Consider the following 27,971-nt stretch of genomic DNA (forward strand, 5'->3'; position numbering starts at 1 on the left):
GACGAGCTTATGGCGGTTCTTTTGACTCCGCGGTTCCGTAGCCTTGGCAGCCAGAGCCAGCTTCTCGGCCCAGGGCGGAGAGTGTCGAGTTTCGTGAGCCCTAGAGATGTTTTCGGCCGGAAAAGGAGGACAGGTACACCTTCAGATCCTAGCCAAATGTGCACCGAAGGGGGTGGACGGCTGAGGGGAGCGGGCGCTTTGGACTTTGCGCCTCAGGCCTCTGGGGCCCGCACCTTTCCTGGACCCGCCCCTTTCCCGGCCCACCTGCTCTCTCAGTCCCGCTGAGGACGGGCACTGGGCCTTTTCAGAAGCTACTCTCCTTGGGGCGTCCTGGAAAGCGGTGCTTCTCAAACTTTAATATACACACAGATCATTTGGGAACTTTGTTAAAATGCAGTTTCGATTCAAGAGTAGTGTCTGATATTCTGAGTTTCTAATAAGTTCCCAGATGATGCCACTGCTGCTGGTCAGCGGGCTACACTTAGAACAAGGGGTTAAAAGTACTAGATGGCAAGTCCTTGAGCACGAGGACTATTTCTTTAACCTAGCCTACTTGTTCAATGACGCTTAGAGAGGCAGACGGAAAATACCCGTCTCCTCCGCTCATAGACTCCTAGCTTTATCCACCCCACCCTACCCTAACCCAGTCCCTACTCCCTCCTCAACCTCTCCCCGTTTCCACTCCTTGCCCTCCACGCCCTACTCCTGTCTATGCACTGTCCACAGTGTCTCAGGCCAATAGTTCAAGGACAGACAGACCGACAGCTTCTGTTACAGAAGGCATTTGAAGGTGATAGGCTTTTATTTCTGTCCTAAACATCAGACCATTATGTAAAGTTGGACATCCTGTTTCCAGTTATTCATAGTCAGAGGAAGAAAGAGCTTAAATTCTCAGATTCTAACAAAAACGAAAATCTGGAAACAACATTCTAGATGTTTCAACATATTCCCTTATCTTATTAAAAAATTTTTAATAAAAATTTACTGGGGTAGAGGGGAATGAGCAGTGATTGCTAACTATGGGTTTCTTTTTTTGTTAATTAATGTTTATTGAAGTATAGTTGCTTTCCAATGTTGTGTTAGTTTCTACTGTACAGCAAAATGAATCAGCTATACATATACATATATCCCCTCTTTTTTGGATTTCCTTCCCATTTAGGTCACCACAGTGCACTAAGTAGAGTTCCCTGTGCTATACACAGAGAGTATGCTATACAGTATACTCTCATTAGTTATCTATTTTATACATAGTATCAAGAGTGTATATGTGTGTATGGGTTTCTTTTTGAAGTGATAAAATGGTCTGGAGTTAGATAATAGAGATAGCTGCACAGCTTTGTGAATGTACCTAAAACCCATTGAATTGTATGCTTTAAAAGGGTGAATTTTGTGGAATATGAATTATATCTCAATTTTAAAATTTTACTGTCTACAATTAATTGAAAAAATTATATATGTACGTTATAAAAACTGGAAATATGTATTCTAAAAAGTGAGTATCCTTTCATTACACCCATTTCCTAAAGGTTACTTTGAGGTTTATCCTTCCAGACTTTTCTATTTACATATATTTGTATGTAGGTTGGAAATTCATTTTTACATAACTAGGATGATAGTATATAAATTGTTCTGCCCAACCTCATTGGTTTTTTGTTTTTACTACTTAATGAAATCCTTCCATGCTATAAATGTCATTCTTCCTAATGGCTGCTTAATATCCTATAATAAGGCTATTCCATAATTTACTTAACTATCCCCCAGGCACTGGACATTTTCATTGTTTTCAGATTTTCATTATTCCTCACAAACTTTTATTTTTCAAGAAGAACAGCTGGCAGATAAATTGATTAGTTTTTTCAGCTCCTTGTCCTAGATTTCTTTCATGCAATGCTTGTCATTGTTCAAAATGGCAAAAAGAAGAAAGGAAAAGCAGAGTCTGGTGAAGCCACATCTCTGTAATAATCAAGACTCCAATGTGTGTGTACATTCCTTTTAAATGTAGCCTGAAATAATATTCTTCAAGACTAAGTCTAGCTAGTTATTAAGCATGTAACATTAGGATGTATAAATTCACATAGTAGTATATTTCATATCAGTAAAGCAAGTTCCTAGGTTTACTCTGATTTTATTGGCAGATGAACATGTGCAAACTTAGTAAACATATTATAATTTACACAAGATGGAAAGAGAAGAAACTTAAGAAAGGCATTGTTAGCAGATATGCCATACAAAAGCATAAGGTTGCCAAAACAAAAAAACTTACATATTTTTGTGTAATCTAAATCTGTTAGAAACATATGTTTAATTTTTTTTTTTCAGGATGCTCTGGTCCTTTTCAAGCTACTCAGCAATGGGATGGTATTATTCACTCCCTTCAGACTCAAGTGGAAATAAAAAGAAGGAGGCATCATTTACGAACATACAAAGACTGTTTTACTGGTTCTGATGCTGTTGATGTAGTACTAAGTCATCTTATGCAAAATATGTGCCTGAGTAGTAATGATATCTCTCGTCTTAAAGGAGTTCGTCTTTGTCAAGTTCTAATGAACCATAAAGTATTTGAACCAGTAGGAATGAAGCTATTCAAAAATGAAAAGGAATTGGAATTTGAGGATTCAAACAATAGTCTCTACAGGTTTCTAGGGAATAAATCATCTTACATTTTTTGCAAAAGAAAAAAGGATTCTGAGACTGGGTTAAATGATGAAATAAAAGCAAAGGAATCTTTAAGGTTAGTGTTAACCAAGATACTGTAATATATTGTTTTTAGTTGCTGGCAGAACAGTCTTCATTGAGCAAACCTTGAATATTATGCTTTCTGTTTTTTTCAGAAGTCAATAAAAGAAATAGCCATGTAAAAATTAATCTTTTCTGCCTTTGCTCTAAAACTGTTATGGAGGACACGATCACATAAATATTTCAGAATTTGTACCAGGAAAAACTTTATCTTCTCTGATGAATTATATGCTTCCTAATTTTTGAAACATGACTTAGCCAAAGTAGATAAAGCCAAAGTTATGGAAACGAAACTAGAGCAAAAATTTTCTACTCTGCTACAGCAGCCATGATAACCTTAGAATTAACATATATTTTTTTCTATTTATTTACAATCCTAACATCCTCTTCTGGTGATATTCTGTTATTTAATACATTTAGTACTTGTATCTTTTATTGTAAGCTGCCTGACATCCTTTTTGGAAATAGGAAATGTATAAATAAGTTTTAATAAGTAAATTAAAATGCATATTTGAAATTTTGGTCCTGTATGTAGTGGAAAAATTCACATATTATTTCTTAACAGACCAGAAGGCAAAGTGATTTCAAATCCTCTAGCACAAGAGGTTGGTGAGGAAAGAATTGAGGAACTTATTGATACAATGAGTGGGACTCTGGCTTTACCTCCAAACATCACAGTTGACAAACCTGTTCTTCCACTTTCAAAAGAAGGTAATTTAAGTTTTCATTATTTTTTTCCGAACTTTGTAAGAAGAGCTGACTTTTTAAAATAGACCTTACTTTTTGGAACAGTTTTAGGTTCACAGAAAAATTGAACAGAAGGTACAGAGAGTTCCCATGTGCCCCCTGCCCCCCACACATACCCAGCCTCCCCCACTGTCAACATCCTGCACTGGAGTGGTTATTTGTTATAATCCATGGACCTACATTGATATATCATTATCACCCAAAGCCCACGATTTACATTAGTGTTCACTCTTGGTGGTGTATATTATGTGGGTTTTGACAATGTATGATGACTGTATCCACCATTATAGTATCATACAGAATAGTTTCACTGCCCTGAAAATGCTCTGTACTTCACCTGTTCCTCCTTCCCTCCCCGTTACCCCCCTGGCAACCACTGATCTTTTTACTGTCTCCAAGAACTGACTTTTCAAATACAATAGAAGTAGTGTGTTTGGCGTACTGACTCTCTACTCCTCTCCCCGTAAGAGTTTCCTTCTACATAGTGATTGCATCAGACAAGACAGGTGAGGCAATGTAGATCCAATAACATTTAGTTTATTTTTTTACAATGACCATGATCAGATTAACTGGAGGTGCTACAGTCCTTACTACCAGAAAAAAAAAACATGCAAACTCATTACCAGTCCTTATTATTTATAATGCAAGACCATCTTCTTGTGAGCATATCCTTTGCCCATTGTATAAACTCCTCCCAAACATCTCCCTACTCTTTGCCTTTCAGAACAAACTAGCTAGGCTACCTATTGCTCTAATTCTCTTTACCACTTACTTCATCTGCTTGTGGTTTTGTCCTTATAAGGCAACTTAACAGTTGAAAGAAGAGCCCCATACCCAGGGCAATTAGGAGGGATGCATACACAATTCACTAATGGTTACACGCTTTACTGCATGTGGTCAAACCATGATGGAAGTAAGACAAGCATGATTTGCACACTGGAGGAGCAAAGGTTATCAACAATAACTAGGATAAGTGTGATAAGGGAAATGCACGGTGCCCAAAGAAAGGGTGCAGAGTGAGAAAAGAAGAGGGATTAGAAGAAGACTCCGAGAAAGATGAATATTTAGAGGACAGGCTGAAGAAGAGGAGCCAACAAAAGTTCAGTTTTTACCTATTACAAATGAAAAAGAAAAACTTGTCTCATCATTTTCCCGTGAGGATATAGGGTACCTCTAGAAATTTCTAACTAATGATGGATATAATTGATCTGTAAAGATGCTCATAAAAGTAATTTTCATTTATTGGGCCTTCCTCTGGGCCAGGCAATTTGTTATGCATTTTATATTTATTGTCTGTAATTTAACAATAGCCCTGTAAAGTGAGGGGTAAAACTTCCATTTTATAGTTTGGGAAACTGAGACTCAGAAAGATAAATAAATAAATAAGACATGGTAGGGAAGGAAAGCTGGCGTTCTTATGTACTTTTTTAAACATTTAAATTTTTTTCTTTGTTATATATGCACATAATGTAAATCATTCAAATAGTCCTACAGGTTTTGTTACCAAAAAATAATAATTCCCTACCCTTCTCCTCTCACCCATTTCCCCCTCTCCAGAGGCAACCATTTACAATACGTATAAATTGTAATTCATGTGTGTTGTAAATGTATCTCACGTCTCAAAATGTCATGCTTATACTGCTACTTCATGCTTTTTCAGTTTTAGGGACATCTAGTAATTTTCTACAATGGAAAACAGGGTTTTAGGTCTCTTCCCTTTCTTGCATCTATCTCCCAAACTCTTTAAATGATACATATACTTTTATATGCTCTGATGAGTAACATATTTAACAAAAAGATGTTAGGTGAAAACAGGAATATCTTTAGTTTTAAGATTATTGTGTTTAGCCAGAGACTTTAAACAGTAAGTCACACAACAATAACTATTAAGTTTTGCTTTTTAAAAAAGGAGTTTTTTGTTTTCTGGTTTTTTTGGCCACACTGTGCATCTTGCAAGATCTTAGTTCCCCCACCAGGGATTGAACCCAGGCCACAGCAGTGAAAGCACCGAGTCCTAACCACTGGACCGCCAAGGAATTCCCTAAAAAAGGAGATTTTATGTTAAAACAAAAATCAGCAAAGACTTGGAACCACTGTTTTACTTTAGACTTAATTTAGTTTAGATTGTTTATTTTATAGACAAGGAAATGGAGACTCAGAGAAGTTAGATAATTTGCCAAGTTTCCACAGTTAACTAATGGCATCAAGATTCAGACCTAGATTTCCATACTTTTACCCAGTGTTTTATCATTATTGTTGCAACAAGGTGTTGTAAATTCTAAAATGGGTACAACTGAAGTTATGTTTAGTTGGTATGTTTGCTCTTTGTTGCAACTGAATGTGTCAGCTTTCAGAACAGAGAAACACAAAAAACTATTTTAGTTGTTCTCTCTAATAAAACATAGTTTTGAGAGAAGTAGTCTTTAATAAATTACTAATAGGAAATCTCTTTATGTTCAAAAGTCTTGAATCTGCTAGGGTAGGTTTTTTGTTTGTTTGATTTTTGTTCTGTAAAAAGGCTTGCAAAAGAGAATTAACTTTAAAATTGGCTGGTTGTTCTTGTATTTAATGAGTTAAAAAAAGTTAACTTTTTTGGAATTTACGTTTTCATACCAAAACTTTTTGGAGAAAGTGCATTTGGAAGTATCTCTAACCTCTAACAAATCAGGCATGAAAGGAGTTTTTGTTGTTGTTATTATCCACTGAAATCTGATACTGCTGTGATCCTCAAGCACAAAAACAACCCCCTCAGATATAAAACTATCTGGTTTTATAAGATTAAATAATTAGCTGGCCAACAAAAAAAATTAAGCCACTTTCTATTTGGAAAAATATGGCTGGTTAAAGGTATGCAGTTGGCAACACACCTATATACATTTCAGCCAAGAAATAAAAGTATGGAGTTTCTCTTTTTTTTTTGAGAAAGGTCATTTCTTAATTCCCACAGAACTGAGAAACCAATTTCATTTGAATTGAGTTGAAAAATCTGCCAGCAGTGGTAAAGCAATGCAGTCCCAGGACTGCAGGCTTTTTGCAAATTTGTATTTGTGTGACAAGTAGAGTTAAGGTGAACCACCTTTGCTGAGATTTATTTTTTACAGATGTTTCTTACTGATAATATAATGACTAATATTTTTGAAATACATGTGTGTTGTTTTAGAAATGTGAGGGGTTCTAAAGGTGCAGAACCTCTCCCTCACCTCACCTCTGTGGGGTAGGTCTCAGGGGAATGCCAATATCAGCTGGAGCAATTCCACTATTGATCTGTTTTACCTGACTTCCAGAAGAATATGTTTGTTCAAAGGTTTCCTCAGCTGAGACAAAGTTTGATTCCTACTGAACACACTGTACTTCTCCCACCAAAACATTTACACACTTAATGAAACTGCCTGTTTACTTGTCTTTATTTCCCACTGAAGTGTGAGGTACTTAGACAGGGACAGTCCTTACGTTGCTCACTGTTGTATCCCTGTTGAATGGCCCAGTGCTTAGCTGTTGGTAGGTTACATTTAGTGGATGAATGGCTCACAGCCTCCTCATTTTATAAATATTTTCTTTTTATTTATGCGTCTATACACATACACTCATATGTACATATATGTGCATGTGCATGCACGTGTGTGTGTGTGTGTGTGTGTAGGCTATGCTAAATGCTGCTTGGATCGTATGCTCTTCAAATGTAGAGTCTATCCCCTTGGATCCTCTTCATTCAGCACAGTGATCATTGAGTATGAAGTGCTCCATTAAGTTGACGGTGGTAGCTATATGTGTTGCCACAGTATCCTTCTTGAGTCTAATTTCCTCACACAGAGCTAGCTATTCTATTTATCAGCTCTGCACTTGGCTAGTATGTTCTAGACATGCACATTTCTCTGCTCCCTCACCTTCAGGTCTTTGCTCAAATATCATCTTCCCAATGATAATTCCCACACATCTTATTTAAAATTGCAATACTAACCCCCTAATGTAGTCTAATCTCCTTTTTTGCTTAATTTCTCTCCATAAAACTTACTATTAGTTGACATACCATATATTTCACTTTTTGTTTGTTTGTTTATTTATTGCCTGCCTCCCTCTCCCCACTAGAATATAAGCTCCATTAAGGCCAGGATTTTGCCTGCTTTGGTTACCACTATATCCCTGGAACCTAGAACAGTGCCTAATACAAAACAGGTCTCAATAGATATTTGTTGAGTAAATGAATGTTCTGTCTTGATGCTATTGCTAAGAATAGTCTTTTTTCCACTTTTGGATGTATTAAAAATATACCTATTCATACTTTTTGGTGACTTGATAAAATTTGCCTGCATCCATTTCATATGTGGCTATCCTTACCTCCTTACATAGGGTGTGGCTGCTGAAGGGCCACTATTTTTATATATGTATCTTTTTCTAGCACCTGGTTCAGAGCTGTGCCCAAAGGTTGGTATCGACAAATGTGGACTGACTGATTAGAGGCTACTTATGATCTCAAGCCTTTACTAAAAGATTGCTAATTTGATTTATTTGGGGCCAATAACTCAGAAGTAGTAAACTCAGATGACTTTAGGAGCCAGGCAGATTGGAAAGCAGGTGAGTACTTCATTTTCAAACGTTTAGGAAAAATTGTTGTTTTGCTTGAAATGTGGGGCCCTCTTGGCTATTTTTCCTTTTCCCACTTAAGGAAGAGATATAACTATAGGGAAATTAATTTCTACTGTAACAAAACCAACAGGACAATACCATGAAAATGGTAGCTGACACTCAACTTCACTGTTTGGGATACAGTAGGAAGTGGTCAGGTTTGTGTTGAGCTGGAAATGACATGCCAATGCAAATAGGGTAGCCACTAATTCATATCAGCTAACTTTGGTCAGGCATTAATTCAAGCCCAGTGTCATGAGATTTTAAGATTTTTTTTCTTATTTATTTATTTGTTTGTTTATTTTTGCTGTGTTGGGTCTTCATTGCTGCGCGTGGGCTTTCTCTAGTTGCGGCGAACGGGGGACTACTCTTCCTTGTGGTGCGCAGGCTTCTCATTGCGGTGGCTTCTCTTGTTGCGGAGCACAGGCGCTAGGTGCGCGGGCTTCAGTAGCTGTGGCACAGGGGCTCAGTAGTTGTGGTTCACAGGCTCTAGAGCACAGGCTTCAGTAGTTGTGGCGCACGGGTTTAGTTGCTCCACGGCATGTGGGATCTTCTCAGACCAGGGCTCGAACCCATGTCTACTGCATTGGCAGGTGGATTCTTAACCGCTGTGCCACCAGGGAAGCCCTCTTAAGATATTTTTAAAGAGAAGCTTGAAACCCAGAATTTTATATGAAATCTCCCTTTTTTTTTTTTTTTGTGGTACCTGGGCCTCTCACTGTTGTGGCCTCTCCCGTTGCGGAGCACAGGCTCTGGATGTGCCGGCTCAGCGGCCATGGCTCACGGGCCTAGCCGCTCTGCAGCATGTGGGATCCTCCCGGACCAGGGCACGAACCCGCATCCCCTGCATCAGGAGGCAGACTCTCAACCACTGCGCCACCAGGGAAGCCTGAAATCTCCCATTTTTATACAAGTTAATTCTATTCAAAATACTCTATAACCAAACAAATCATGACTATGGTCCAAATTTAATACGTAGGCTACTGGCAGTAAAGTTCCACAAGAGATTTACTGTAGCTGTTGCTTTTGTAATTTTGTTTCATTTGAAGGAAAAACAAAATATTAATGATGATCTGATAATTAGGATAATGAAAAACTTTATTAACTCTTAACATGAATGACCAGAAACCCAAGTTAAAATTAACCTAATACTGTATTTTTATTTAAAAGCAATTTAACTACAATTATCTCTGCTTTGAATAAAATTATAAATAATTAGTAATCTCATTCTCTCCAATCATCAAAATAATTTATAAGCAGGACCAGTAGGTTTTTTTTATATCTGGAATTAACCTATTGATCACCTTAAAAGCTAGATAATATCACTTTATAATTAACATAGCCAGAAAATAAAATCAATATGGCTCATAATCCTGATGTCTATTTAAAGGTCAATCTTGAAAAGAAAAATTGTAATTTAGCAAATTTAAATTATCCTAACAAATTAATCCATTATATTATTAGGTTTTCTGTTGTATTATTAGAAATGGAAGAATTCTATGATACTGGTTGAATATGTATATGTTATTTATTAGTATGACAGTTATATTATTTTTCTTTCTAAGCTGTGGAAGATGTTTGGAAACAACAAACATTGCTACATATTCTTCAACTGATTCACATTCCATTCTTAGAAAATATTTTGGAGTCTCCAGTTAAAACACAAAATCTCCAATTAAGTAAAGAGGAAGATCTTGTTATCTCAAACACTTGCCTCGACAGAGAGGTTATTCCAAGCTTTTGTCTACTTGAGTGAGTGACCATTTTTATTGTCAATGTATAACTAAAATGTTCTTTCACATATTTTGCCCTTGGTATTTTAAGGTGTGAGAACATATTCATATGTATGAGCAGACACCATCATTGATTTAAAAATTAATCACTGTGAATTCTCATTTGATCTAAAATAGAAAGACACTGGTTATGACCTGTGAGATTATTGGAAATCTTAGTGGTTTCATTCATATGAGTTCAGTCATGATTTGTCGGTCATTCTTTCCCTGCACCAGCCCTGAGTATTTTTTCAAAGTTCTGTTATTTCCATTTTATAACCATAAAGTAACAACCATCATGGTTTTTACCATTTTATTTATTCCTGCTTTAAGAGAATCCTCAGTCTAGTAGGGGAGACATTCATGAAACAAAACATTACAGTCCAATGAAATAAGCCCTATCATAAATCAGTTGCTAGGAACCATAAGTATAAGACCTTGTGTAATGTTGAGATTCCAGCAAAGAGAACTGATATGATGCTTTCTCCCACATGGGCCAAACAAGAAAAGAACATCAGACTCCAAACCTGAGAACCAGAAAGCTTAAGATCCTACAAAGAGCTTGATGATCAGAGACCTGTGAACCCACTTAGATCGTCAACCATTGTCCTGTTTGCACATGACATGTTTGCTCCTAATTCAACAGGCTGAGAAACACCCAGCAAATGAGTCTTCCCCAGCCCCTGAGTCAGGGAGAATATAGGGACACCAGCAAAGAAACAGGATTTCTTTAGATGCCCCTGCAGGAAACAGACAGCAGCCAGTCCGCCTTTATGAGCTTCCAAGTGGAAAGTGTAGGGTCTCTGCAAGAGAAATGCAATCCAACTATCATTAATTTTTTCATCTGCAACACTAGGAGCTAGAAGATAATAAGTCACACGTTAGGCAATATGTTCCATTCAACAGGGGTTGGTGTGGGTAGGGAGAAAAAAGGAAATGGAAGGGGAAAGAGAAGAGGAGGGAAGAAGGAAAGATATTTGAGGATCACCGAGAATTCATAGAATATATCACTCAGGAACCCCCTCCTAGGAAAATATTTGAGGAAAGATTTTAATCTGACTACAAAGAAATAACCAGAACCCCAAGATGGAGACAGATGAAGAGGAAAGGAAATATTGGTAGGCAATGACCTTTGGTCTGTGCGCTCTCACTATTTTCTCTTCTCCCTAATTTTGTACCCACATATGTGCATGCATACAAACACACATGTACACACAACATATTCAAAGTTGATCTGGTAAGACTGTGTGAGAATGTACAAAATATAAGTGTTAAATAAGATATCAAAAAAAGAAGGACATAGTATTAAGGGAAATTATAATAAATACTAACCTATCTCAGCAAAACCTGGGGGTGGGGAAGGTGGAGGAGAAGGGGGAATTAAAGGCCTCCAAAATCATCACTGAAGGGAGGGAGGAGTGAAAGGATCCTAAGTTGCTTATCTTATTGAGGTCGGGAGATAAAAAAGGGGAAAACAGTGTGCGGTGGGATAAACAGTGCATCTTAATGAGGGGAATATTTGGTATCTTATTTTCAAATAATGATAGAACCATATGCACCTAATCATCAGAGTGGGAAAGGGGAGAGGAAACACCAGTGGAATGGAACGGTACAGATGAACTCCTCTGAACAAAATTTAGCAAAGTTAGAAACAAAAAATGAAAAGGTGGCCCACAAATATTTTAATTCCTTGAAAGTAAAGGTACAGAAAGGTGTGGTGGTATTTGGTGAGGAGAATAGCTATTCCCTCTCATTTACTCCTTCAGTCATCCAGCAAAAATTATTAAAAAGATTCTCAAAACTAGTTTCTTCTTTAGATTTGGTTAATTATAAACTAGATTTTATTGTTTTATCAAACAATGTTTTAGGCAGTTAAATGGAAACGTTAACCATTGATTTATTTTACTTTGTTTTTTACCTCCAGGATTGATAACTGGCTTAATGCAGCAATTGAATGCTTGGAATATTTCCCAAGACCAGTTAATAGTTACTGTCAGCGAGCAGTTAGTTCAAAACAGAAATGAAGAGACAAGATTGAATACACAGAAGAAGTTACTCTTTGATATTATAATCAAGAGAGAGATTGCTTATTAACTGATGAGTATTTTGATATTCATTCAGGAATTATTGAACTTTTAGGTAAGAGATGTTTAAACTTCAGTTTTTTTGCATAATCTTTTTTAATAATACAAGTTGCAGAAGATTTTATGTATTATATGGGTATTACATTTTAATATTTTTCTTCTATGATGTCAAAGTACTTCATGGAGTCGTTTTTCAATTCACTTGGCCTGCCATGTAAATTGTACTATCAAATGTAATACTGTAGTATAGCAATTAGATCTAAGGTAATTCTATCACAGGGACATTCTAAGAAAACTTTTGATATAGTACTAGAGGATTAAAGAACTAAGGTATCTGGAAATATTGTATTAATTAGATGACCTTTTAGCAAAATAAAAATTGAGTGACACATCATGTCTCTTTTTTAGCTTTGTAGGTGGCCATATAATTTCATGTTAAAAACAAATTACTGTTTGACAATGCTGGATATAATTATGCAGTTGTTTGGCATATTATGTAGATAATTTCCTGTGTGTTTGAAATATTTCCTAATAAAAACTTTCAAGTGTGAAAAAGAATCTGCAAACCAAATACAGTATCATAGCATTTTAATTGACTGCTACATACTATAATCTCTGGGTGTTTTTTGTCCCTTGCTTTGTCTTCTTTGTAACCCATGTAACAGAAAATGAGAAAAGAACAGAAGCACTTGAAGCAACACAACTATATCTAAGATTGTTGTTGCCCAACGTTAGAGAAGAATTATGACGGCTACTCACTTTTATGGCGATTGCATCAGAACCCAATGCCTACAAATTACAAAAACAGGTGAAAAATTGCAATAACAGTTTTACAATCTTCTGCTATTTTTTTAATAAAAATAATTCAAGTTAATGTTACTCTTTCTGTTTACAGTTTGATAACAAAACGGTGGTCCTGAAAACTCTTGCCAAAGCAGTTTTGCAATCCAAATCATTATTAAGAGTACGGGCAGAACAACTAGTCTTCTTTCTACTGGAGTTCCACTCTGAGCTCTTAAAGGTATCTGGCATTTTGCCTGGGCACATTTATTACTAAGCTACTTGTGTCAGACAAAAGGCAAATCATTCACTTAATAAATAATTTACTGAGTACCTATAATGTGCAATCCCCACACCCACTAAAAGAAGAAAGCAGAATTAAAACAGTGTTGATATTTGCAAGTATATTGATTAATTTCTTCAACTTATTTCTCTGTGCCAGACACTGTTTTAGGTGCTTGGAATACATTAGCAAACAAAACACAAGAATGCAGGCCCTTGGGCTTCCCTGGTGGCGCAGTGGTTAAGAGTCCGCCTGCCGATGCAGGGGACACGGGTTCGTGCCCCAGTCCGGGAAGATCCCACATACCGCGGAGCGGCTGGGCCCGTGAGCCATGGCTGCTGAGCCTGCGCGTCTGGAGCCTGTGCTCCGCAGTGGGAGAGGCCACAACAGTGAGAGGCCCATGTACCGCAAAAAAAAAAAAAAAAAAGGGCTTCCCTGGTGGCGCAGTGGTTGAGAGTCCACCTGCCGATGCAGGGGACGCGGGTTCATGCCCTGGTCCGGGAAGATCCCACATGCCGCGGAGCGGCTGGGCCCGTGAGCCATGGCTGCTGAGCCTGCGCGTCTGGAGCCTGTGCTCCGCAGTGGGAGAGGCCACAACAGTGAGAGGCCCATGTACCGCAAAAAAAAAAAAAAAAAAGGGCTTCCCTGGTGGCGCAGTGGTTGAGAGTCCACCTGCCGATGCAGGGGACGCGGGTTCATGCCCTGGTCCGGGAAGATCCCACATGCCGCGGAGCAGCTGGGCCCGTGAGCCATGGCCGCTGAGCCTGCGCGTCCGGAGCCTGTGCGCCGCAATGGGAGAGGCCACAACAGTGAAAGGCCCGCATACCGCAAAAAAAAAAAAAAAAAAAGAATGCAGGCCCTTGGGGAGCTTATATCCAAGTGAGGGACAGAGACAGTAAAAAGAAATACAATAAATCATCATCCTATAGTTTGCTAGAAGGCAATAAATGCAATAGAAAAAAAAAGCAGTTTAAGGGGATTTGGGGGTGCCAGGGTGGGGGTTAGTAGGAGCTTACAGTATTAAACAGCATGGCCAAGGTTGGGCTCACTGAGAAAATGAGATTTGAGCAGAGACTGGAATGGGGAGGAGTGAACCAAATGGCCATGATGGTGGGGGTAAGTGGCTTGAGGCAGAGAAAATGGTTCCTAGAGCAGAGGCCTTGAAGGTGATGCATGCCTGGGTGCTGAGGAACAGCAAGGAAGTGGTGAGCAGGTGGGACAGTATTGTGAGGTGAGGGGAGAGATATGGGGGCCCATGTAGGCCATTGGAGAGACTTTGCTTCTTGGAATAAAATGGGGAATCATGAAAGGTTTTGATCACAGTGGTGGCCTCATTTGACCGATATTTACGAAAATAACTCAGGATTTTGTGTTGAAAACAGACTATAGAGGGGCAAAGATAGAAGCAGGAGAACCTTTTAGGAGGCTGTTGTAATAATCTGATTAAGAGATATGATGACTTGAAACAGAGGAGTAGCAAGTAAGTTAGTAAGACATTGTCAGATTGTTGATATATTTTGAAATGTCTTAGAAAACGATTATTTTTTAGCCTCACTAGTATATTTTAATACCAGACAGTGTTACTTTTAGTGGCATTATTTCTCCAAAGCCTCAATAAAGAATTGTTCCCTTCTTAATTTTTTTGTGTAAAGAATTTATCTCATGTCATTAGAAACATACGGGTTTGAATTTTGTAGCAGTTCTGTCAATATTAGCTGAAGTTACTTTTCCATTATTTTAGAGAAAAAGTTGGTACTAAGTGTATACAGTAGAAGCAGTCCCCCATTTATGAATTTTGAATGAAATGTATTCTAAAAGCTCATTTAAAAGTCAGTTGTTAAGACCCGTATATATGCTGTCTACAAGAGACCCACTTCAGAGCTAGGGACACATACAGACTGAAAGTGAGGGGATGGAAAAAGATACTCCATGCAAATGGAAATCAAAAGAAAGCTGGAGTAGCAATTCTCATACCACACAAAATAGACTTTGAAATAAAGACTATTACAAGAGACAAAGAAGGACACTACATAATGATCAAGGGATCAATCCAAGAAGAAGATATAACAATTGTAAATATTTATGCACCCAATGTAGCAGCACCTCAATACACAAAGCAAATGCTAACAGCCATAAAAGGGGAAATCAACAGTAACACAACCATAGTAGGGGATGTTAACACCCCACTTTCACCAATGGACATATCATCCAAAATGAGAATAAATAAGGAAACACAGCTTTAAATGATAAATTAAACAAAATGGACTTAATTGATATTTATAGGACATTCCATCCAAAAACAATAGAATACACTTTCTTCTCAAGTGCTCATGGAACATTCTCCAGGATAGGTCATATCTTGGGTCACAAATCCAGCCTTGGTAAATTTAACAAAATTGAAATAGTATCAAGTACCTTTTCCAACCACAACACAATGAGACTAGATATCAATTACAGGAAAAAAATCTGTAAAAAATACAAACACACGGAGGATAAACAATACACTACTAAATAACCAATATATCACTGAAGAAATCAAAGAGGAAATCAAAAATACCTAGAAACAAAGGACAATGAAAACATTGTGACCCAAAACCTCTGGGATGCAGCAATAGCCACTCTAAGAGGGAAGTTTATAGCAATACAATCCTACCTCAAGAAACAAGAAAAACTCAAACAACCTAACCTTACACTGAAAGCAATTAGAGAAAGAAGAACAAAAAAACCCCAAAGTCAGCAGAAGGAAAGAAATCATAAAGATCAGATTAGAAATAAATGAAAAAGAAATGAAAGAAACGATAACAAAGATCAGTAAAATTAAAGCTAGTTCTTTGAGAAGATAAACAAAATTGATAAACCATTAGCCAGACTCATCAAGAAAAAAAGGGAGAAGACTCAAATCAATAGAATTAGAAATGACAAAGGAGAAGTAACAACTGACTGCAGAAATACAAAGGATCATGAGAGATTACTACAAGCAACTCTATGCCAATAAAATGGACAACCTGGAAGAAATGGACAAATTCTTAGGAAACCACAACCTTCCGAGAGTGAACCAGGAAGAAGTAGAAAATATAAACAGACCAATCACAAGCACTGAAATTGAAACTGTGATTAAAAATCTTCCAACAGGGCCTCCCTGGTGGCGCAGTGGTTGAGAGTCCGCCTGCTGATGCAGGGGATACGGGTTCGTGCCCCGGTCTGGGAGGATCCCATATGCCGCGGAGCGGCTGGGCCCGTGAGCCATGGCCGCTGGGCCTGCGCGTCCGGAGCCTGTGCTCCGCAACGGGAGAGGCCACAACAGTGAGAGGCCCACATACCGCAAAAAGAAAAAAAAAAAAAAAAAAAAAAAAAAAAAATCTTCCAACAAACAAAAGTCCAGGATCAGATGGCTTCACAGGCAAATTCTATCAAACATTTAGAGAAGAGCTAACACCCATCCTTCTCAAACTCTTCCAAAACATTGGAGAGAAAGGAACACTCCCAAACTCATTCTATGAGGCCACCATCACCCTGATACCAAAACCAGACAAAGATGTCACAAAAAAAGAAAACTACAGGCCAATATCACTGATGAACATAGATGCAAAAATCCTCAACAAAATACTAGCAAACAGAATCCAACAGCACATAAAAAGGATCATCCACCATGATCAAGTGGGGTTTATCCCAGAAATGCAGGGATTCTTCAATATATGCAAATCAATCAATGTGATACACCGTATTAACAAACTGAAGGAGAAAAAACATATGATCATCTCAATAGATGCAGAAAAAAGCTTTCGACAAAATTCAACACCCATTTATGATGAAAACCCTCCAGAAAGTGGGCATAGAGGGAACTTACCTCAACATAATAAAAGCCATATATGACAAACCCACAGCCAACATCATTCTTAATGGTGAAAAACAAACCATTTCCACTGAGATCAGGAACAAGACAAGGTTGCCCACTCTCACCACTATTATTCAACATAGTTTTGGAAGTTTTAGCCACGGCAATCAGAGAAGAAAAAGAAATAAAAGGAATCCAAATCGGAAAAGAAGAAGTAAAGCTGTCACTGTTTGCAGATGACATGATACTATACATAGAGAATCCTAAAGATGCTACCAGAAAACAACTAGAGCTAATCAATGAATCTGGTAAAGTAGCAGGATACAAAATTAATGCACAGAAATCTCTTGCATTCATATACACTAATGATGAAAAATCTGAAAGAGAAATTAAGGAAACACTCCCATTTACCATTGCAACAAAAAGAATAAAATACCTGGGAATAAACCTACCTAAGGAGACAAAAGACCTGTATGCAGAAAAGTGTAAGACACTGTTGAAAGAAATTAAGGATGATACAAACAGATGGAGAGATATACCATGTTCTTGGATTGGAAGAATCAACATTGTGAAAATGACTATACTACCCAAAGCAATCTACAGATTCAATGCAATCCCTATCAAACTACCAATGGCATTTTTCACAGAACTAGAATAAAATGTTTCACAATTTGTTTGGAAACACAAAGACCCCAAATAGCCAAAGCAATCTTGAGAAAGAAAAATGGATCTGGAGGAATCAGGCTCCCAGACTTCAGACTATACTACAAAGCTAAGTAATCAAGACAGTATGATACTGGCACAAAAACAGAAATATAGATCCATGGAACAGGACAGAAAGCCCAGAGATAAACCCACACACATATGGTCAACTAATCTATGACAAAGGAGGCAAGAATATACAGTGGAGAAAGGACAGGCTCTTCAATAAGTGGTGTTGGGAAAACTGGACAGCTACATGTACAAGAATGAAATTAGAACACTCCCTAACACCATACACAAAAATAAACTCAAAATGGATTAAAGACCTAAGTGTAAGACCGGACACTATAAAACTCTTAGAGGAAAACGTAGGCAGAACACTATGACATAAGTCAAAGCAAGATCCTTTTTGACCCACCTGTTAGAGAAATGGAAATAAAAACAAAAATAAACAAATGGGACCTAATGAAACTTCAAAGCTTTTGCACAGCAAAGGAAACCATAAACAAGACGAAAAGACAGCCCTCAGAATGGGAGAAAATATTTGCCAACGAAGCAACTGACAAAGGGTTAATCTTCAAAATATACAAGCAGCTTATGCAGCTCAATATCAAAAAAAACAAACAACCCAATCCAAAAATGGGCAGAAGACCTAAATAGACATTTCTTCAAAGAAGTTATACAGATTGCCAACAGACCCATGAAAGGATGCTCAACATCACTAATCATTAGAGAAATGCAAATCAAAACTACAATGAGATATCATCTCACACCAGTCAGAATGGCCATCATCAAAAAATCTAGAAACAATAAATGCTGGAGAGGGTGTGGAGAAAAGGGAACACTCTTGCACTGCTGGTGGGAATGTAAACTGATACAGCCACTATGGAGGTTCCTTAAAAAACTAAAAATAGAACTACCACAGGACACAGCAATCCCACTACTAGGCATATACCCTGAGAAAACCATAATTCAAAAAGAGTCATGTACCACAGTATTCATTGCAGCTCTATTTACAATAGCCAGGATATGGAAGCAACCTGAGTGTCCATCAACAGATGAATGGATAAAGAAGATGTGGCACATATATACAATGGAATATTACTCAGCCATAAAAAGAAACGAAATTGAGTTATTTGTAGTGAGGTGGATGGACCTAGAGTCTGTCATACAGAATGAAGTAAGTCAGAAAGAGAAAAACAAATACCGTATGCTAACACATATACATGGAATCTTAAAAAAAAAAAGTTCTGAAGAACCTAGGGGCAGGACAGGGATTAATACGCAGACATAGATAATAGACTTGAGGATACGGGGAGGGGGAAGGGTAAGCTGGGATGAAGTGAGAGAGTGGCATGGACATATACACACTACCAAATGTAGAACAGAAGCTAGTGGGATGCAGCCGCATAGCACAGGGAGATCAGCTTGGTGCTTTGTGATCACCTAGAGGTGTGGGATAGGGAGGGTGGGAGGGCGATGCAAGAGGGAGGAGATACGGGGATGTATGTACACATATAGCTGATTCACTTTGTTATACAGTAGACACTAACACACCATTGTAAAGCAGTTATACTCCCATAAAGATGTTTAAAAAAAAAGTTAGTTATTCTGCACCTAGTTTTTCATCAAAAAATATAATAAATGGAGAATAGGGCCCAGGTTACATAAATGTTTAATTCTACAGTCACTAAACCAAAATTCATGTTTATAGCTTACTTGTGAAATGGGTCCCAGATTCCAACCAGGAATTTAGAATGAACATTTTCTCTACCCTCCTCTTCCTTACCACTTAGCCTCTCCACTTTCTTCTTTCTCACCCTGCCTCCTCCTCTAGGTAAATGAATTCTCCTCTTTCCTACATATGGTTGAGAAGTTAGAAAGGATTTTTTCATTTTTTACCTCCCCTCATGTCAGAACTAGCAGTGTCGTAAAGAAACATACTGGTTCAAATATTGTGGCAGGACACAAAGGGAGAAAAGGAACTTGATGTGGGCTGGAGGAAGTGGGGGTATGGGATTCAGGAAGCAGGGAGAAGGGGCTCCAATGACTGGTTTCTGGAGATTAGGGAATGAAGTATTTCAGGGAGATTGAGATGTGGGTATTTATAATAGGGGATCTTTAGCATGCCTAGCTTTTTCCTGTTACAGGGCTTTACCTGTGTTGTCTACTATATGTCTGGAACATTTTCTCGCAATTCTTTTTATGGCTCACTCCTTCACATCATTTCAGGCCTCTGTTCAAAATGATACCCTCTCAGTAAGACAAAAGCTTTCTCTTACTGAGATAGCTACCCATCTTCTTCATTCTAGCTTCTTATCCTGCTTTATGCTCTCCTAATGGCAGTTATCATTACCTGAAACTATATTATGTATTTGCTAATTTTTTAAAATTGTCTTTTCTCTCACATGAGAATGTAAATTCTGTGAGTTCAGACTAGATCTGCTTATTCATCACCTAGAACTGTCCTGGAACATAGAAATTATTTACTAAATTTTTGTTGAATGACAGGATGAATTAATGGGGATGGTTTCATGTTCATAAATTTTCAGGACAATAGAAGCTAATGGAAAGGTACCCTGGGGCTCAAGATGAAGGAGCTATGTGGCTATGAGGTTCAACATTGGTACGTCTAGGGGGTGACCTCTGTAACAATATTAGCTGAGGAATTATTTCCCCCAGATACATGTTATAATCTGGGATTTCTTTTGTATGACCAAAACTGGAAAAGGAATATTTATCCATTTTAAGAGAATGATATTATTATGTATTTTAGAGCTACTATTTACATATGGATCATGTAATTACAATGTAAGATTATTTAGACCAGTGCTGTTATGGAAGTACAAATAATTTTTATTATTATAAGAGAACATTGCACTAATGATTGGTTAATCTAGTTTCAGATATACTACATATGTGGGAGTAAAATATAGAATTTTAAGAATTCTAAAAAAGAATTTCAAGTATTTATACCCTTTATAATTCAGAGGCCTTCTGCTACCCGCCCCCTCTCCCCATCTGCAATCCTCTTCCCCTATGCATTGGTCAAAAATATTGAAGTTTTTTTTTTCTATATTGGATTACTTGCTAGAAAAAAATTCATATTAAAAATTTGAAAATATTTGTTTTTGTGTAGACACCGGTTACTTTATTGGATCTGGTTAGTAAGAAACTTAAGAAGCTTCTACATGGAGAAGATCCAGATGCTATATCAGGTATTGATTCAGTCTTATTCTTTCTTTATCATTAAGTGACTGTTATAGCCACATAAGTTGGAAAGGAGCCAAGTGTGAGTATGTAATAAATATATAATGCTATAAAAGGTGGTTACATTAAGGTTATTTTTTTAATATCTCCAGAGCAAGTTCTTCTCTAGTTGTTTTTGGAAGCTCTTTGTTTGATTACCTTTCTTCTAAAAAGGTAAACACTTACTATATCTCATTGCTGCTCCAGGTCTCACCTTCCCCTCACTTATTACCCACCTGCCTGCTTTCCTTGCTCCTGTGCACACTGTTTTTCTTTCTCCTGTTTTTCATTCTCTCTCTCTTTCCCTCCTCTTTTCTAGGAAATGACAATGTTTTTATAGAGAAGGAGCTTAAACCCTTCCCCCTACCCAGTTGAAAAGGCTTCATGATTCTTTTTACTCTATGTCTTTTGGCAATTGATCTGATTCCTTAATTTTTAATTTCTTTAAACCATAAAATATTTAAAATTCAAATTTCCTAAGATTGTCATGTGAGAGACAAAATAAAGTGATAGGTATAACTTTGGGTGCTAGGGCCAAATTGCCTGGGCAAATTATTTAACCTCTTTGTGCCTCACCTTCCTCATCTCCAAAATGAGAATAATAGTATCTACCTCGTAGTTGTTAAATATTTAGAATTTATATTAATAATATAATATTGGAGGCTTCCCTGGTGGCACAGTAGTTAAGGATCCACCTGCCAATGCAGGGGACGTGGGTGTGAGCCCTGGCCTGGGAAGATCCCATATGCCATGGATCAACTAAGCCCATGCGCCACAGCTACTGAGCCTGCACTCTAGAGCCTGCGAGCCGCAACTACTGAAGCCGTGCACCTAGAGCCCGTGCTCTGCAACAAGAGAAGCCACCGCAATGAGAAGCCCATGCACCACGACGAAGATTAGCCCCCGCTCGCCGCAACTAGAGAAAGCCCGCACGCAGCAACGAAGATCCAACTCAGACAAAAATAAATAAATAAATTTATATATAAAAAATAAACTCAAAATGAGAGGAGAAGAATACGGTGAATTTCATAATTTAAAAAATAATAGGGGGCTTCCCTGGTGGCACAGTGGTTGAGAGTTCGCCTGCCGATGCAGGGGGCAAGGGTTCATGCCCTGGTCTGGGAAGATCCCACATACCGCCGAGCGGCTAAGCCCGTGAGCCATGGCCGCTGAGCTTGTGCATCCAGAGCCTGTGCTCCACAACGGAAGAGGCCACAACAGTGAGAGGCCCGCGTACCGCAAAAAATAAATAAATAAATAAATAAATAAATAATAATATAACATAGTTATAAATCATAGATGCTATATTTAAATTGTATTCTTATTATTTAAATATTAAGTACTATTGATGTTTAATATTAATTGACACTAATATTAAACCCTACTCTGTGTCAGACTGTGCTGAGCACTAACATGAGTTTATGAAATTATTCTACACAATAACCTATTATGTAGGCATTATTATTACCCCATTCTATAGGTAAGAACTGAAACTTAGATTAAGTAACTTGACCAACTAGAAATGTAGGTAACATTTCTTCCTTAAAAAAAAAAAGTTTTCTAAGGCATTACTAATTTCTAGAAAAATATTCATAGAGTAGGGCATACATTTATTTGCCAGGATTATTTGGAATTTCTCAGCTAATAGATGCCATTTTCTCCCATTCCCTTCTTTGAACATAGGGTATATGGCCACAGGTCTGTTGCCACATGCATCCTGTCTGTTTGATGCTGTTAAACAGAAATACTAACGAAGTATTCTGAACCTAACATCTGGAATCTTTTTAGATTAATTAGATCTCATCTGACTAATTTCAAGATAAACTTCATTTGGCTGCCATACTATATTAGCTTTTCACATTCAATTTTTCATTAGTTTTGGCTTTGAGGAAAATTGAGGAATTGTAGGCATTTTAATATTTATTTCCATCCAACATTTATTCAACAATATGCTTTAAAGGGAGATAATGAATATAAGTGCTTTGCATTGTGCCGTGTGCTATAAGCACTTGGGAAGTGAAGAGTTATCTGATAATATTTTCCCCTAAATAGCTTAACTCTCATCTCTTCTTGAAGTTTATCCCGTATTCAGTAAAATTGTCAGATTGTATCAGTATACAACTTAATTGCATTTTTTAATTGCTTCTATGTTTTGTGTTGTATGCTCTTTTCTGCATGCTTGAATTGATTACTTGAAATTCATGTCTTGATTTAAAATGTTCCTGATATCAAATATTCATCCATCCATCCATTCAATTATTCACTAAACATTTTGAAGATCTACTCTGTGCCAGACTTTGTATAGCACCACAAAATACAAGATGTATAAGATAATGCCCCTGCTTGCAATAAGTTTATGTTCCATGTTAAAAGCAACTGGCACTTAGTAGTTACAGATATCAATACATAGTTGTTGAATAAATTAATTTAGTGAAAGAACTGATGTATGAGAGAGACAACCATTTATAAATCAATCATAATAAAATATAAGAGGGATATGTTCAAGCCAGAGGAGGTTATAGAAGACTAGAGGAGGAGGACTACCTGACCTAGTTTGAGGGCATCAGGCTAGGCTTGTGGAGGAGATGATACCTAGTAGGAGTCTTAAAGAATTAGATGCAAGCTAAACCAGAGGAGTGGAGAAGGGGGAGATACTCTGGACAGGAGGAACATTGTGAGCAAAAATAGGTACGGGCTAGAAATTACAGCTGAGCGGTGGCAGGAACTGAAACTAGAGAAATAGATGTCAGATCTTGAAGGGCCTCATTTAGCAGCCAAGGAATTCACTAGGTAGCTGGGGAGGCATTTTTTATTTTTTAAAAAGTGATATGGCTAGATTTATATTTTAGATAGTGCTTAGCAGCAGTTTGGAGAATCGGTTGGCCAGGGGGACTGGAAGCAGAGTTCTTAGTTAGGAGACTACTACAATGGTCCAAGTGAGAAATCATGTAGGCCTGTACTGTAGCAGAGACAAGAGGGGTGGAGAGGAGGGGACAGGTTTGAGAAATATTTAGGAGGTAAAATTGGCAACACTTGATTGCATCTGGGGGTCCGAGAGAAAGGGGACTCAGATAATTCTCAAGTTTTCAGGTGAGGTGACTGCCACCAATTCAGACAGAAAAACAGAGGAGAGGAACATGTGTAGGGAAATGATTGAATCTGTTTTGACCTTTTGATTTAAGATATATGTGGGACATTCTGGTTGATATTTTCAGCAGAGCAGCTGGATGTGCAATTTTGAAGTTCAGGGGAAAGATATTAACTAAAACTAAATATCTGGGAGTATGTGGAAATTGAGGTCATTTAGAGTATGTTGAGCAATATAAGAGGTCCAGGATAAAACATTAAAGGACACTAATCATCAAGGGGTGAGTAAAGAGGAACCTATGACTGAGACAGAGAAGGAATGTTAGAAGGGGAATGAGGTGAAGTCGTCCTCGTAAAGCCAAGGAAATGTAACATTTTAAAGAGGAGGATTGCATGTGGCAGCAGATCAGGACTACTCCGGACTCTCTGGAGCCAATTAGTGAGAGCTGATTTAGTAGCTTGAGAGGCAAAAGCCAGGCTTCAAGTGGGATGAAAAGGAATGAATGGGTGAGAGATTAAGAGTGGATCTATGATAAGAAGGGAATAGAGAAGCTGGGAATAACTGGGGCGATGCTAAATCAAGCCAGAGATTTGAGCATAATGACCCGCTGAGAGGACAAAAGAGATTACTGATGGAGCCAGGCCCTGGAGGAGGCAGGAGGAAATGTCTTCAAGGGCACAGGACCGAGGGTTTGCCTCGAACAGGGGAGGGGTATGAAGAGTAAAGTTGATAGTGTGTATGGATATAAATAAATGTGTAGGTCCAAGGTAGAAAGTTGAAGGAGATCATTAAATGATGAATCCATTTTCCTTGACAAAGTAGGAGGAGGAGACCCTATTGTCTGAGGAGTTGTAGGGGGACCATTGAAAAAGGGAATAGTTTGAAATAGGGAATGGGAAAAGCAGTTGAGAAAAGACAAATAAATGGACTGATGAGTAATTCTGAGGATCCAGATGAAGTAGATTATAAATTTTAGTGATGCCAATTTGGACAGTAATTTTCTCAGCAGCACTTATTTACTTGAATGTTCAAGTGTAAAAGGTGGATTCAAGCATTGATTAAGGGCTGAAATTTTGCTTTGTCAGGTGTTGCAGAAAGATTGGAGTGCAAGAAAATTGAGGACACAAATTAGTGAGAAAGTGGTTCAGATGACCAGATATGTGTCTGACTCTGGATGGGAAAAAAGAGATGATGAACAAAGAAAAATGGCACATCGCTCTGAGATTGACGAGAGTTGTGACAGAGCTAAAGGCAGTATGGCATAGTATAGGGATCCCAAACCCTGGGAGTGGGACAATCCCAGGTTCAGATCCTAGCTCAGCCATGTGGTCCAAGCTTCTGTTTCTTTATCGATAAGGCAGGGCTGATAATAATAATACCTACACACTTACACCTTAGAACATTGAAGATATAATGAGAAAAAGTACAAAAAGTTTGACACATGGTAAGCACTCATTGTAAGCTATTTTTTTTTTTAATAATTTTTTTTTTAAACCCACATTTGTTTATTTATTTATTTTTGGCTGTGTTGGTTCTTCATTTCTGTGCGAGGGCTTTCTCTAGTTGTGGCAAGCGGGGGTCACTCTTCATCACGGTGCGTGGGCCTCTCACTATCGAGGCCTCTTTTGTTGCTGGAGCACAGGCTCCAGACGCGCAGGCTCAGTCGCTGTGGCTCACGGGCCCAGTTGCTCTGCGGCATGTGGGATCTTCCCAGACCAGGGCTCGAACCCGTATCCCCTGCATTAGCAGGCAGATTCTCAACCACTGCACCACCAGGGAAGCCCATGTAAGCTATTTTTTAAATATATAAATTTATTTATTTTACTTTTGGCTGTGTTGGGTCTTCGTTGCTGTGCGCAGTCTCTCTCTAGTTGTGGTGAGCAGGGGCTACTTTTTGTTGCGGTGCGCGGGCTTCTCATTGCTGTGGCTCCTCTTGTTGCGGAGCACGGGCTCTAGGCGCCCGGGCTTCAGTAGTTGTGGCTCGCAGGTCCTAGAGCACAGGCTCAGTAGTTGTGGCTCGCGGGCTTCGTTGCTCCGCAGCATGTGGGATCTTCCCGGACCAGGGCTCGAATCCGTGTCCCCTGCATTGGCAGATGGATTCTTAACCACTGTGCCACCAGGGAAGTCCCGTAAGTTATTATTGTATTATTATTTGAAGGACAGTAGATTCTGAATAGAGAGTTAGGTGTAGGATTTTAAGTTTTCAGAGGCAGTGTAATTCCAGGTGTCACCATAGGTATGTTTAAGTGAAGCTGTGTTTATAGTGAAAATAGGCAAACCCCCTAATATTAATGGGCTTTAAGATTTCAAAGGTTACCCTGATTGAGAGTTGCTTTGGTGTGGAGGTTTGCTTTGCTCTGGAGGCTAAGGCGTCCCCATCTATAGATCAGCGTAGGGAGAGGCTTGGTTGATTGGTTGACTGCACATGCGAAGACAGCTCACAGAGCAGTGAAAAAACACTGCTCATGTTCATGAAATTCTTTGTCCATGTTTTGCATATGCTTCTGATAGGGCTCAGGACACATTACCCCAAAATATGGCACCTGACATATTGAATATTTTAAGCTGAAAGAGCTTGAGAAAATGCAGAAGCAGGAGGATCACTCTGACCTACTTCCCCCTTGTCCTTCCTCCCTGAAACTGGCTATAAAACCCTCATATGAGAGATGCCTCCTTATACCCAGAGGAAAGGAGTATCCTTATCTCCAAAGACAAAGGGAGGCCAAGAAGAATCTAAACAAACAGGGCTTGCTAAGTTTTCCCCAGTTTATTACAATTACGTCATTCTCCTTAACCTGTCACGTTTCTCAAGGAATGTGCACTCTTCAGCAAACTGGCATAAAAGTACATAGGTCCGGGGCTTTCCTGGTGGCGCAGTGGTTGAGAGTCCGCCTGCCGATGCAGGGCACATGGGTTCGTGCCCCGGTCCAGGAAGATCCCACATGCCACAGAGCGGCTAGGCCCGTGAGCCACGGCCGCTGAGCCTGCACGTCCGGAGCCTGTGCTCCGCAACGGGAGAGGCCACAACAGTGAGAGGCCCGTGTACCGCAAAAAAAAAAAAAAAAAAAAAAAGTACATAGGTCTGTTTCTTTGAGTCTTCATTTCCTTATGAAGGCTCTTATGTCACATAAAACTTACACTAAATACATTTGTATGCTTTTCTCCTGTTAATCTGTGTTTGTCAATTTACTTCTCAGACCCAGCCAAGGACCGTAAGAAGGTCAAGGAAAACTTTTTTCTCCCCTTCACCTCCAATTTGTTTGCCATTTCACTTAAATTCCTGTGTATTCCACTTGAAACTAGGGTAATAGTTCCTTGGTTTTCCTACTTCATGGATTTATTTTGGAAATCAAATAAAATAATGTTTGCAAAATATGACAGTGTATGTTTTGCTAAAGAATATTACTCTGAAGCAAAGAGAATATGAGCATAAGTAATGTTATCTACCACATTTTGGGGGGAAAAAGTCCAGGATAAGGCCAGTTTGGATAAGTACATTTTCATGTTTTTCTTTTTTCTTTTTGCGATACGCGGGCCTCTCACTGTTGTGGCCTCTCCCGTTGCAGAGCACAGGCTCCGGACGTGCAGGCTCAGCAGCCATGGCTCACGGGCCCAGCTGCTCTGCGGCATGTGGGATCTTCCCGGGCCAGGGCACGAACCCGTGTCCCCTGCATCGGCAGGCGGACTCTCAACCACTGTGCCACCAGGGAAGCCCCCATGTTTTTCTTTTTTTAACTTGCTTTTCCAATTGTACTTTTTTTTTTTTTTTTAGGTTTCACAATTTGCCAATGCTTGACATACAAGGAGTTTGAAAAACAAAAGGAAAGGACTAGCCAATATCCTCACCAGTTGGCTCTTGAGATTAATAGTAACCCCAGCATCTCTTTGCAACGAAAAAAGAAATTAATTAAGGAATTTCAAAAACACCATCCAGAAGCTTTGCATTAACATTTCTGGGAGAAGAAATTATAATTTGTCAATATAAAGAACTCCTCTGGTGGTTTTTCTCAAATTGCCATACTTACACTTCAGAGATAGGATAGCCTCTAAGCATTGTAAGTGTAATCATGCT

The 27,971-nt window shown here is 38.6% G+C and overlaps 1 protein-coding gene across 1 annotated transcript; it reads left to right on the forward strand.

The window, feature by feature from the left end:
• DEPDC4 (DEP domain containing 4) lies at window positions 1–27,971 on the forward strand. Its single transcript, XM_081248705.1, is given in 12 exon segments — window positions 1–133; window positions 2,320–2,731; window positions 3,302–3,447; window positions 9,672–9,858; window positions 11,803–11,851; window positions 11,853–11,946; window positions 11,949–12,017; window positions 12,628–12,707; window positions 12,711–12,770; window positions 12,858–12,983; window positions 20,702–20,780; window positions 27,672–27,971. Coding segments are annotated over 12 exon segments (1,602 nt in total). The 5' UTR covers window positions 1–9; the 3' UTR covers window positions 27,848–27,971.

The sequence above is a fragment of the Mesoplodon bidens genome (genome assembly GCF_964165515.1).
Source record: "Mesoplodon bidens genome assembly, chromosome: 11".
NCBI lineage: Eukaryota > Metazoa > Chordata > Mammalia > Artiodactyla > Ziphiidae > Mesoplodon > Mesoplodon bidens.